Source organism: Sprattus sprattus (assembly GCF_963457725.1).
Source record: "Sprattus sprattus genome assembly, chromosome: 1".
NCBI lineage: Eukaryota > Metazoa > Chordata > Actinopteri > Clupeiformes > Clupeidae > Sprattus > Sprattus sprattus.
The window spans coordinates 76709705-76722710 of record NC_137920.1 but is presented as its reverse complement, the minus strand read 5'-3'; the positions used below and the strand labels follow the sequence as shown (position 1 = coordinate 76722710).

The following is a 13006-nucleotide window of genomic DNA, read 5'->3' as shown; positions in this document are numbered from 1 at the left end:
AAAACCATCCATCAAAAATGATCAGCACATTTAAACTCACTCGAATTTGTTAGATGAAATCAAATCCACACCCTGCATCAAACAATTCAGGTCCAGGCCAGGCCAACCCAGGTTCAGGTCACTGAACTCCACTTAAGAAGAGGCTGGTTCGTATCTGCTACTATTATTTGAATGAAAGCCAGTCCACACCATGCATTAATGTTTCATTTGACAGGAATTTTAGTGTGATGTTCAGTGGTCTCACACTAACACAGCTATCCATAAACAAACACACGCACACACACACACAAACACACACACAAATATAGTTATCCATATAGAAACACACACACACACACACACAAACATAGTTATCCCTATAGATACACACACACAAATATAGTTATCCATATAGAAACACACACACACACACACACACAAATATAGTTATCCATATAGAAGCACACACACAAACACATCACTCAGGTGAGCCGAGGTCACAAGACTCAGAGGCGGGGTCAGAGGTCACATGACTCAGAGGCGGGGTCAGACCTTGGGTTGAGCAGCTGCCTGGTGAGCTGCCTGCAGGAGGGCCACAGGATCCACCTCCACCTTGGGCTGAAGGGGGCAGGGGTCAGCTAGAGGTCAACAACCAGTTCACTTACAGCAGGTAAACCTAGATCTCACACACATGCACACTACGAACCACAGACACACAAACACACACCCCACCAACCCTCGCCTTCACACCATTTCAACTGGATCACTGCACACATGCACACTACGAACCACAGACACACACACACACACACACACACACACACACACACACACACACACCCCCCCCACGCCTTCACACCACTTCAACTCAGTCCGCTGCACACATGCACACGAAGACAGTACTGATCCCTGGAGAAGCTGTAGCTAACAGTGGTCATATCAGCTACTATGTCCCATGACAGGGTTTTTCCATCATAATCAGAATGAAGTTGTTAGATTTGTCCACAGTGTGGGACAGCAGACATGGCAGACATGACAGGCAGGCAGTGCAGACATGGCTCCAGCCCTGGTCTGGGACAGGGGTTTATGGTCAGAGCCTGATTAGACCCTGGTCTGGGACAGGGGGCTGTGATCAGAGCGGGGTTAGACCCTGGTCTGGTGCATGGGGCTGTGATCAGAGCCTGGTTAGACCCTGGTCTGGGACAGGGGGCTGTGATCAGAGCCTGGTTAGACCCTGGTCTGGGACAGGGGTTTATGGTCAGAGCCTGATGAGACCCTGGTCTGGGACAGGGGGCTGTGATCAGAGCGGGGTTAGACCCTGGTCTGGTGCATGGGGCTGTGATCAGAGCCTGGTTAGACCCTGGTCTGGGACAGGGGGCTGTGATCAGAGCGGGGTTAGACCCTGGTCTGGTGCATGGGGCTGTGATCAGAGCCTGGTTAGACCCTGGTCTGGGACAGGGGGCTGTGATCAGAGCCTGATTAGACCCTGGTCTGGGACAGGGGGCTGTGATCAGAGCCTGATGAGACCCTGGTCTGGGACAGGGGGCTGTGATCAGAGCCTGGTTAGACCCTGGTCTGGGATAGGGGGCTGTGATCAGAGCCTGGTTAGACCCTGGTCTGGGATAGAAGGCTGTGATCAGAGCCTGAATAGACCCTGGTCTGGTGCAGGGGGCTGTGATCAGAGCCTGGTTAGACCCTGGTCTGGGATAGGGGGCTGTGATCAGAGCCTGATTAGACCATAGATCCATTTTAGGGTTAAGTGCTAAGGTTTAACACTGACATGAGGGCAGAGTGGGGAAGGATCAAGATTGGTCTTACAGAGAGAAGTTAGACACTGTAGCCCAACCAAAGGCGAAAACACAGCAAACACAGGAAACACACACACACACACACACACACACACACACACACACACACACACACACACACACACACACCGAGTACCTTGGGTGCCTTGGCAGAAGCAGAGCCGTTGGCCTAACGAACCAGTCAGAAGTAGCAGTGTAACACACAACACAGGACGGGGAGGGAGAGGGAGAGGAAGGCAGAGATCAGCAAGAGCACCGAACAGAAACACCAAGTCCAGACAGAGTTCAGAGAGACTTAACTCTGTATACAGTAAAGCAAAACGGAGCAAAACGGACACATTCAGGCCAGTAATATAACTGAACCTATAGACACATTCAGGCCTGTAATATAACTGAATCTATAGACACATTCAGGCCTGTAATATAACTGAACCTATAGACACATTCAGGCCTGTTATATAACTGAACCTATAGACACATTCAGGCCTGTCATATAACTGAACCTATAGACACATTCAGGCCTGTCATATAACTGAACCTATAGACACATTCAGGCCTGTCATATAACTGAACCTACAGACACATTCAGGCCTGTTATATAACTGAATCTATAGACACATTCAGGCCTGTCATATAACTGAATCTACAGACACCTTCAGGCCTGTCATATAACTGAACCTATAGACACATTCAGGCCTGTCATATAACTGAATCTATAGACACATTCAGGCCTGTCATATAACTGAACCTATAGACACATTCAGGCCTGTCATATAACTGAACCTATAGACACATTCAGACTCAAAGTCTGTCCTTTTCAAACACCTCTGCATCCCCAGCCTTGCAAGCATCATGTGAGAAGCATTTGCAAGTACATATAAACGATATAGACATTCATGACCCCAGAAGCGTATCCAGGCACATACAGACGATATAGACATTCATGACCCCAGAAGCGTATGCAGGTACATATAGACCATATAGACATTCATGACCCCAGAAGCGTATGCAGGTACATATAGACCATATAGACATTCATGATCCCAGAAATCGTCTGCGTCCAGAATGGACTGGGCCCTGACCCTGGCAGGACCTAATGCATTGACAGACAGTACACGAGACAGTACCACGAGTAACGCCATCAAAACAGCCAATCAAACGGATCAGATCAAGGGTGCCCTGCTCATGCTAACCACCACAGAGTGTGGAGTCCGAGCACACACACCGCACGCACGCACGCACGCACGCACGCACGCACGCACGCACGCACGCACGCACGCACGCACGCACGCACGCACGCACGCACGCACGCACGCACGCACGCACGCACGCACGCACGCACGCACGCACGCACGCACGCACGCACGCACGCACGCACGCACGCACGCACGCACGCACGCACGCACGCACGCACGCACGCACGCACGCACGCACGCACGCACACACACACACACACACACACACACACACACACACACACACTGCATCTGGGTTAGCAAACGACCTGGGATTTACAGTACCAGTCAAAAGTTTGGACACATCCATTTTATTTTTTCTACATGGTAGATAACAGTTTTTTTGTTTAATACATCATTCTATATGTGTTCTTTCGTAGTTTAAATGTGTTCAGTATTAATCTACTAATTAATCTAGAAAACTAAAAAAAAATGTAAGGTGTGTCCAAACTTATGACTGGTATTGTATTCCCAGCCTAGATGGCAACTGGTTCTGAAGTGGATAGCTCTGGCTCTGGATCTGTGGTTCTGGCAAACCCAGGCCTGGTACGCAGCCAGGTCCAATCCAGAGCTGGTGTCTGAACCCGGGGAGTGTGTAAATTGATGTAAACTGAGAAGCATCCGTCTTGCCCAAGCGAGGCAGAGCAATGCAGACAGCACACACACACACAGACAACCACCCCCCCCACCCCCCACCCCCCCCAACACACACACACACAGAGATGCCTGGCTCCAAACAAAAAAGAACACGCAGGTGGGGGGGGGGGGGGGGGGGGCAGGGGAAGATAAAAGGAGAAGGAGAGGTAGAGAAAGAGACGTAGAGGGAGAAGAGAGAGAGCGAGTGAGCGCACAAGCGAGAGAGAGAGAGAGAGAGAGAGAGAGATTATTGATTCAATTACAGGAGTCTTTTCGATGGTGAGGACCTCCTTGAGACGTTTGTAGTTGTCCTCTGTGGGGACCAGTGGTTGCGCCACCTACAGGCAGAAGCCCCCAACACGTGAGAACAGAAATCCTTTCCAAGAGACAGATGTTGACAACACCCCTATGACACACCTAGTATGCAACAACCAGGACGCTACCATGATGAACAGAATAGTTCCTTCTGAGCAGGATAAAGGGCCTAAACCTCTGGGCTTCTTCAGGACCCAACCATGCCCAACAGAATAGTTCTGGCTGAGCAGAATAACGGGCCTAAACCTCTGGGATTCTTCTCTACTCTACTCTCAGTGTAGACTCTAACCCACCCCAGCCTCTAACCCAGCCCAGCCCAGACTCAAACCCAGCCCACCCCACCCTCTAGCCCACCCCACCCACTAACCCAGCCCAGCCCAGACTCAAACCCAGCCCACCCCAGCCTCTAACCCAGCCCACCCCACCCTCTAGCCCACCCCACCCACTAACCCAGCCCAGCCCAGACTCAAACCCAGCCCACCCCACCCTCTAGCCCACCCCACCCACTAACCCAGCCCAGCCCAGACTCAAACCCAGCCCACCCCAGCCTCTAACCCAGCCCACCCCACCCTCTAGCCCACCCCACCCACTAACCCAGCCCAGCCCAGACTCAAACCCAGCCCACCCCAGCCTCTAACCCACCCCACCCACTAACCCACTAACCCACCCCAGCCTCTAACCCACCCCACCCACTAACCCAGCCCAGCCCACCCCACCCACTAACCCAGCCCAGCCCACCCCACCCACTAACCCAGCCCACCCCAGACTCAAACCCACCCCACCCACTAACCCACTAACCCACCCCACCCACTAACCCACTAACCCACCCCACCCACTAACCCAGCCCACCCCAGACTCAAACCCACCCCACCCACTAACCCACTAACCCACCCCACCCCAGCCACTAACCCACCCCAGCCCACCCCACCCCAGCCCACCCAAGCCACTAACCCACCCCAGCCCACCCCACCCCAGCCCACCCCAGCCTCTAACCCACCCCACCCACTAACCCACTAACCCACCCCACCCCACCCCAGACTCAAACCCAGCCCACCCCAGCCTCTAACCCAGACTCTAACCCAGACTCTTACCCAGCCCACCCCAGTCTCCAGCCAGCAGTGTAAGACCCTAGTCTAGTCAGTCAGGCGTTATGTCAGTCAGGCACTATGAGAGACACTCTCCCCAAACCAAGGAGCTCCGTATCCAACTGGACACTAACGACCCATTTTGAGGGCCATTGAAATGATAACATGCGCACACACACACACACACACACACACACACACACCTGTGGGGTGAGGCCCTGAGGGTTGCCTGCGGTGGGTTTTCCAGCGGTCGGGGCAGCAGGAGCACGAGAGGCTGCTTTCACCTGAATACCAACGTCACACACATAGAGATACACACACACACACACACACACAAGTCATATACACACGCACACGTATGTACACCCACACACACACACACAGATTTACACACACATACACACACACACACACACACACACACACACACACACACACACACACACACACACACACAGATACACACACATACACACACACACACACACACACACACACACACACACACACACACACACACATACACAGATACACACACATACACACACACACACACACACAGTATGAGGCACACTATACTCTGTGTCTGGGTGATACCAGGCCCAACACCAGGCTAAATACAGTAAATCACATTTGAGTAATGCATGTTGACGCTTTAATAAACACCATCCAAAGCACGACAGCATTCCATGCATAGTGCACAACGTCTAAGTAAACACAAGCGTGATTCTCGGAAAGGTTAAGTTTATCCACATGACGTCATTTCCCTTATGCAGAATCATTTCCTGGTTGTAAGATGTGTTCTCATGCCAACACCAACAGCGCCAGCACACAGCAGAACAAGCAGAGCGACCAGAGACCAGCAGTGATGTGGATTAGGGTTTAGTCCATCAAGACTCAAAAACTCAACTCACACACCGCTCAAGCTTATTAGTTACAATGATCAAACGAACAAACTACATTTTTTTTAAAATGCCAAAATATTAATACCTGCACACGGTTACACTCAACACTCCAAAACTCAAAAGTGAACTTTGAAATCAGCGCACTTTTTGTTTTATTTTATTCTTTAAAGTTTAACCGTCACAGTCCTCATAACCTACGACTGTTCATGCTTGCAAATTTGACTGGACACATTTCAGCGCTAATGGTCCAACTGTAATGCCTGCACAAGGGATATGCATGTGGGTTCCTCAGCCACACACACACACACACACACACACACACACACACACACACACACACGGGATATGCGTGTGGGTTCCTCAGCAACACACACACACACACACACACACACACACACACGGGATATGCATGTGGGTTCCTCTAGCAATACACACACACACACACACACACACACACACATACACACACACACACACACACACACACACACACACACACACACACACACACACACACACCCCAACTGTAATGCCTGCACACAGGATATGCATGTGGGTTCCTCAGCAACACACACACACACACACACACACACACACACACACACACACCAACTGTAATGCCTGCACACGGGATATGCATGTGGGTTCCTCTAGCGGGCATCGGGGTGTGTTTAGTCTGTTAGCATGCAGTCAGTCAGGGGGCAGGCAGGTGGGCAGGCAGGCTGAACTCTACCTCAGGCTTCCGCACGGAAGAGGGGCGCACAGGGATGAACCCTGCAGGGGGCGCCAGAGGGTCGGGTTTGGGAGCGGGGATGAACCCTGACACCGGGGCGAAGGGGTCCTTCTTCACCGGCGGGATGAAGCCGGCCGGAGGGGCCAGGGGGTTAGTGGGCTTCGGGGCGGGTATGAACCCCGTGGGCGGAGTTAACGGGTTGGGTTTGAACGCCGGGATAAAGCCGGGAGGCGGGGACAAGGGGTTGGATTTGGGGGCAGGAATGAACCCCGCCGGGGGTGCGAGGGGGTCCGGTTTGGGTGTGGGAGCAGGGGGGGCAACAGAAGCCTGCGCTGGGCCAGGGGTAGTAGGTGCAGGGGTAGGAGCAGGGGTAGGTGCAGGTGTGGGCGCAGGTGTGGGCGCAGTCTGGGCCTCTTCCGTCTCCTCCTCCGCAGTCTGCTGCTGCGCCTCCTCTTTCTCCTCGTCCCTGCGCTCGGAGGCGCGGGTCCGCGGCCGGTGCTCCTTGCTCCGGGCTCGGCCCATGAGGCTGGCCAGGCCCATGGAGATGTCATCCTTCTCCTGCCTGCCCGGGCCCTTCACGCCCTTAGGAACAGAGGTGGCTGTGGCTGCTGCTGCTGCTGCTGGGGTAGGGGTAGGGGCAGGGGTAGGGGTAGGGGCCTCCTGGGCCTCCCTCCTCCCCAGCCTCCTCAGTGTTATCCCCTTCATGCCGTCGGCTGGACTGCTGCCCTGGGCTGGGCCACTGCTACTAGTGCTCCTGGAGGTGGTGGTGGTACTGTTACTGGTGGTACTGGTGCTCCTGGTGGTGGCAATGCTGGTACTGGTGGGCTTCCCTTCCACTGAAGCGTCTGAGCCGCTCTGGGGCAGGCGGAGGCGGGGGGGTGGAGACGGACTCCTCCTCCTCCTCTGGCTGGCGTCCGAGACAGCTGCGTCTGACCCCGGGACACTAGAGGCCTGAGCCTGAGCCTGAGCCTGAGACTGAGCACTTAGACTGACCTCACTGTCCGACTGGAGTCCAGACAGAAACCATACAAGGGTATAAAGAATATGGAAGCATGAAACACTGGTTACACACACACACACACACACACACACACACACACACACACACACACACACACACACACACACACACACACACACACACACACACTGGTTATTTGCCAGATATCACCACAATTTCTTTCCATTTAAGACTGCAGATAGGAATGGTGTTGTTCCTTGATCATTTTTATATCTTTCGTCTGTAACCTTTTTACTGACAAAGTCAGGAAGCAAACTCAAAGGGTGCAATCACAGTTGTGTCTTTACATGAGGGAAATAGAGAAAATAGAGATGGAAATAGAGAATAAATACGAATGCGAGAGAATGTGAGAGAATTTGAAGCACCTAAAACTCTTAAGGTCCTGCTAATCTATTAGTGGAACAGATCTTAAATCTCGCCTTAAACTAAACCATGTTCTGTACTGCATTTCCCGAAAGCGCCGTTGATCAATCACCATGGTAACCATAGTCGAGAGTGTTTGAAATGATCATTAAACGAGGTAGTTTTTCAAGGACGCTTTCGGGGGGAACGCACCCCTGGGGCAGCTGGTTCCACAGAGGCAAGATCACCAGCTGATGGCTACGGTGAAAACACACCAACAGCTCAAGGCCACCGTGTGTGTGTCTGTGTGTGTGTGTGTGTGTGTGTGTGTGTGTCTGTGTGTGTGTCTGTGTGTGTGTGTGTGTGTGTGTGTGTGTGTGTGTGTGTGTGTCTGTGTCTGTGTGTCTGTGCCTGCTCTCTGAGCCGAAGAAAGGGACTGCAGCTACCCGTGACGTGTACACACACACACACACACACACACACACACACACACACACACACACACACACACACACACACACACAAACTCACACACACACCGCCCCACCCCAGACAGAGAAACCAGGCCATAGTGTGCCAGGTGCCCTCCTTTTCCACTCTCCTGGGACACCAGTGGATGCCAGCGGCCTGGAAGAACTATATAACGCCTCGGTGCTCTCCACTGCCTCCACTGCCTCCACTACAACTGATAGGGCCTATCAGATTTTGCAACCTGTGTAGAGACAATACCTAGACTAGAGGACACTGAAGGACCTGAAAGAGTGGTTTGCGAAACCTGGTATCTGTGTGGTCTGTATAGTACATTGCAGCTGGTGGAATAACACATTTACATTTACATTTAGCAGACGCTTTTTTACCTGTAATCTGTGTGGTCTGTATAGTAGAGTGCAGTGGTTTGTGAAACCTGGTATCTGTGTGGTCTGTATGGTAGAGTGCAGTGGTTTGTGAAACCTGGTATCTGTGTGGTCTGTATAGTAGAGTGCAGTGGTTTGTGAAACCTGGTATCTGTGTGGTCTGTATGGTAGAGTGCAGCTAGTGGAATCACACATTTACATTTAGTCATTATTAGGCAGACGCTTTTTATCCAAAGCGACGTACAAAGGGACGTCACATCTCAGGGACTTACGTTTGGGGCTTTGGAAGCGGGCGGGACGTCTTTAACCTATAGGGGAAGAAGGCTGACTGTTAATCAAGCCCAGCGTGAAGGCTGGGGATGGGAGCCCATGAGCTGCCCAACACACTAGATCAGGGGTCTCAAACTCAGGCCCGCGGGCCAATTCCGGCCCCCAAGCTATATTATCCGGCCCGCAAACTCCATTGATTCCCGCAAGTTCCATTGATTTAAATGGGACACCCCAACGTTTACCGTAAAAATCTGGCCCCCCAATGACCAGACTGGACGCTCATCGGCCCCCGGGTACTCTGAGTTTGAGACCCCTGCTCTAGATAGAAGGAGCTACATCATGTTCTCACTGTAGCATAATGCTATCCCTCTCAGGTTCTCACTGTAGCATAATGCTATCCCTCTCAGGTTCTCACTGTAGCAGAATGCTATCCCATCAGGTTTTCACTGTAGCATAATGCTATCCCTCTCAGGTTCTCACTGTTGCATAATGCTATCCCATCAGGTTTTCACTGTAGCATAATGTTATCCCTCTCAGGTTCTCACTGTAGCATAATGCTATCCCATCAGGTTTTCCTCTTTAAGTCGCTGTGAGGTCTGACTGGAGACATCAGTAAATCAACATCTATGGTGAGAGCAGTCCAGACAATCGGATATTCACTGACCTAACTTCAAAGTCATTCTGCACTACAAAAAACATAGGCATGCAGTGTGAACATAGGCATGCAGTGTGAACATAGGCATGCAGTGTGGACTATCAAATCAAGCATGGAACAAAACCAAACCTCCCTTTTTGTCCCAGAATGAAAAGCGTGATGAGAAAGCCATGACTGATGCCCACCGGTCATGGGCAGAGAGGGAGAGAGGAGAGACAGGAGACAGAGAGGAGGAGAGGAGGAAGAAAGAAGAGAAGATACAATAGAAGAGAAGGGAGGAAAAATTAAGAAAGGAAGAGAGAAAGAGAGAGAGAAAGAACACAAGAGAAGGGAGGGAAAATGGAGGATGAGAGAGAGAACGAAACAGAGGAGGACAATAGAGAGGCAGGATAGATATGAGGTGGGGTATGGGGATGCCTTGAGGAGAAGAGAACAGTTAAGAGAGAAAACAGAGGAGAGATAGAGGAGAGGTGGAGGAGAGGTAGAGGAGAGGTGGAGGAGAGGTGGAGGAGAGATGGAGGAGAGATGGAGGAGAGGTGGAGGAGAGGTGGAAGAGAGGTGGAAGAGAGGTGGAGGAGAGGAGGAGGAGAGATGGAGGAGAGGTGGAGGAGAGGTGGAGGAGAGGTGGAGGAGAGGTGGAGGAGAGGAGGAGGAGAGATGGAGGAGAGGTGGAGGAGAGATGGAGGAGAGGTGGAAGAGAGGTGGAGGAGAGGAGGAGGAGAGATGGAGGAGAGGTGGAGGAGAGGTGGAGGAGAGGTGGAGGAGAGGTGGAGGAGAGGTGGAGGAGAGGTGGAGGAGAGGTGGAGGAGAGGTGGAAGAGAGATGGAGGAGAGGTGGAGGAGAGGTAGAGGAGAGATGGAGGAGAGATGGAGGAGAGGTAGAGGAGAGATGGAGGAGAGATGGAGGAGAGGTAGAGGAGAGATGGAGGAGAGGTAGAGGAGAGATGGAGGAGAGATGGAGGAGAGGTGGAGGAGAGATGGAGGAGAGGTAGAGGAGAGATGGAGGAGAGATGGAGGAGAGGTAGAGGAGAGATGGAGGAGAGGTGGAAGAGAGGTGGAGGAGAGGAGGAGGAGAGGTGGAGGAGAGGTAGAGGAGAGGTGGAGGAGAGGTGGAGGAGAGGTGGAGGAGAGGTAGAGGAGAGATGGAGGAGAGGTGGAGGAGAGGTGGAGGAGAGATGGAGGAGAGATGGAGAGGCTGGTCTTCCCACTAGAGGTCAAACAGACAGCGGCGGGGCACTAGGACCATGCGGCGCGGGACAGGGCACACAGGGTGACATGGACAGCTATGGAAGACAGAAGAGAGCAGCGGGAAACAGCTCCGTTACCAGGACATGGACATTACTAGCACACACACACACACACACACACAGGGCTGCCTCAGGCTTCATAGGCTTCCACTCAGCCATTAACAAAACTGGGCTGGAGGATCTGAACCTCTGAACCTCTCTACTCAAACACACATATATATTTATATATATATACATATATTTATTTATGTTTTGTAAAAAAAATTGTAATTGTTTAAAAGCATGTCACTACAAATCCTCCAGATTTTAGTCACAGTGCATTTAAAAAAATAACAAAATCTACCCTTGGATGGATTTTATGTACTGAATATAAGTCAAGAGAAGGCTGCATCATAGAAAATAGCCTCTTGTCGTGCCAGCATTTTTAATCTGCAGCCTAAGTGCGTCGACAGTCCTCTCTCTCTCTCTTTCTCTTTTGTCTTTCTCTCTCTATCCCATAGACATGTTTAGCAGCTTTCAATCTGACCAGAAGTACTTTGGGATTCTTTCACTCCTCTCTTTACAGAAGTGATCTAAAACTATTACAAATATTTTATAACAAAGCAATAATGACGACTAACTGACAAGTTTACAAGGATTCAGACCAACTCCAGCTAAATATGTACTGAATATGGTCCCCTGAGAGCTCTCCACTAACTCAAACCCATGTTCTCACATTCGGTGTGAATACATTGACGTGAAAGCCACAGAGGACAGCAAGTCATCCAGCGGTCTTTAAAAGCAAGGCTGGCTCACCTACTCTACTTCCAAAAAGCACCAGCAAATAAAACATGAGATGTTAGGATTTAAAACCCTGTCCTTTAAATCTGGTGAGGGTTCTACATATTGCACTGTGTGGCAGCTGAGTTCTACCACTAGTGTAGCGCATGCCCTAAATTTGAACAACATGCAGTGCCTAATCTGGTCTAAGTGTTTCAAACAGCCACCCACCCAACAACAACATGTACAGAGGCAGCGCGCACACACACACACACACACACACACACACACACACACACACACACACACACACACACACACACACACACACACACACACACACACACACACACACACACCCTCCAAAGCCCTAAATACATTTTTTTCTTCTTATTTAAAACGTTTCAACAAAGCTGACCTTACTTTCAGCGATTAGTTCAAACCCTAACAGGCTAGTAGTGCATATCATCCGTAAACGCTGAGCTGCGATCAGCTCCTCTGCCCCAGCATGTTGCACCATCTCTGGGCAAGCTTTCATCAGCGCCCCCTCTCCTATAAATAGGGCCCCGCAGAGGGGCAGGGCCCTCAGAGCTCCATAGCCTGTCCTCGCTCTCTCTACCGGGACCCAAGTGCCCTTATCTTCCCCTCGACCGGCACACCGGGGGCTAAACATGCTGCGCCGGGGCTAAACCCACACGGCTCTCTGAGGCCTGTTACCTGCTCTCCAGTGCCGCGTGCCGCGCACCAGGGGCTCCCACACGAGGACAAGCCCAGGGGGAAGACGGGGTAGTCCGAACTTGGGGGGTAGTCCGTGGCTGGTACCGGAGGGTGAGGGCAGAATCAGCAGAAGTTGGGTACAGGGCGCGCTTCCACAGGAGTGTACACACACGCTGAGCTGAGTGTGTGAGTGTGTGTGTGTGTGTGTGTGTGTGTGTGAGGGGGAAGTAGTGAGACAGCTGCAAGGGCCAGGGGGCCTATAAATAGAAGACAAATAGAGCCATGGCAGCCCCCTTCTCTCGTCACGCCAAGAGCTCAGCGCTTCAGCAAGGGGCTCAAACTTGACAGATCCCTCAGCAGAAGAAGTCTTGGGTACAGAGACAAACGCAAAACAAAAACAGTTGTGAGAGTCAGTGTGTGTGAGCGCATGTTTGTATGTGTGTATA

The 13006-nt window shown here is 51.6% G+C and overlaps 1 protein-coding gene across 1 annotated transcript in view; it reads right to left on the bottom strand.

The window, feature by feature from the left end:
* myo18aa (myosin XVIIIAa) overlaps positions 1–12737 on the bottom strand; it is a 91826-nt gene extending 79089 nt beyond the window's left edge. The window contains 7 exon segments of the mRNA XM_080851332.1: positions 532–597; positions 1924–1956; positions 3922–3996; positions 5262–5342; positions 6697–7701; positions 9186–9221; positions 12561–12737. Coding sequence (XP_080707458.1) covers positions 532–597; positions 1924–1956; positions 3922–3996; positions 5262–5342; positions 6697–7401 — 960 coding nt within the window. The 5' untranslated portion in view covers positions 7402–7701; positions 9186–9221; positions 12561–12737.
* Between the last annotated feature and the right edge of the window lie 269 nt (positions 12738–13006).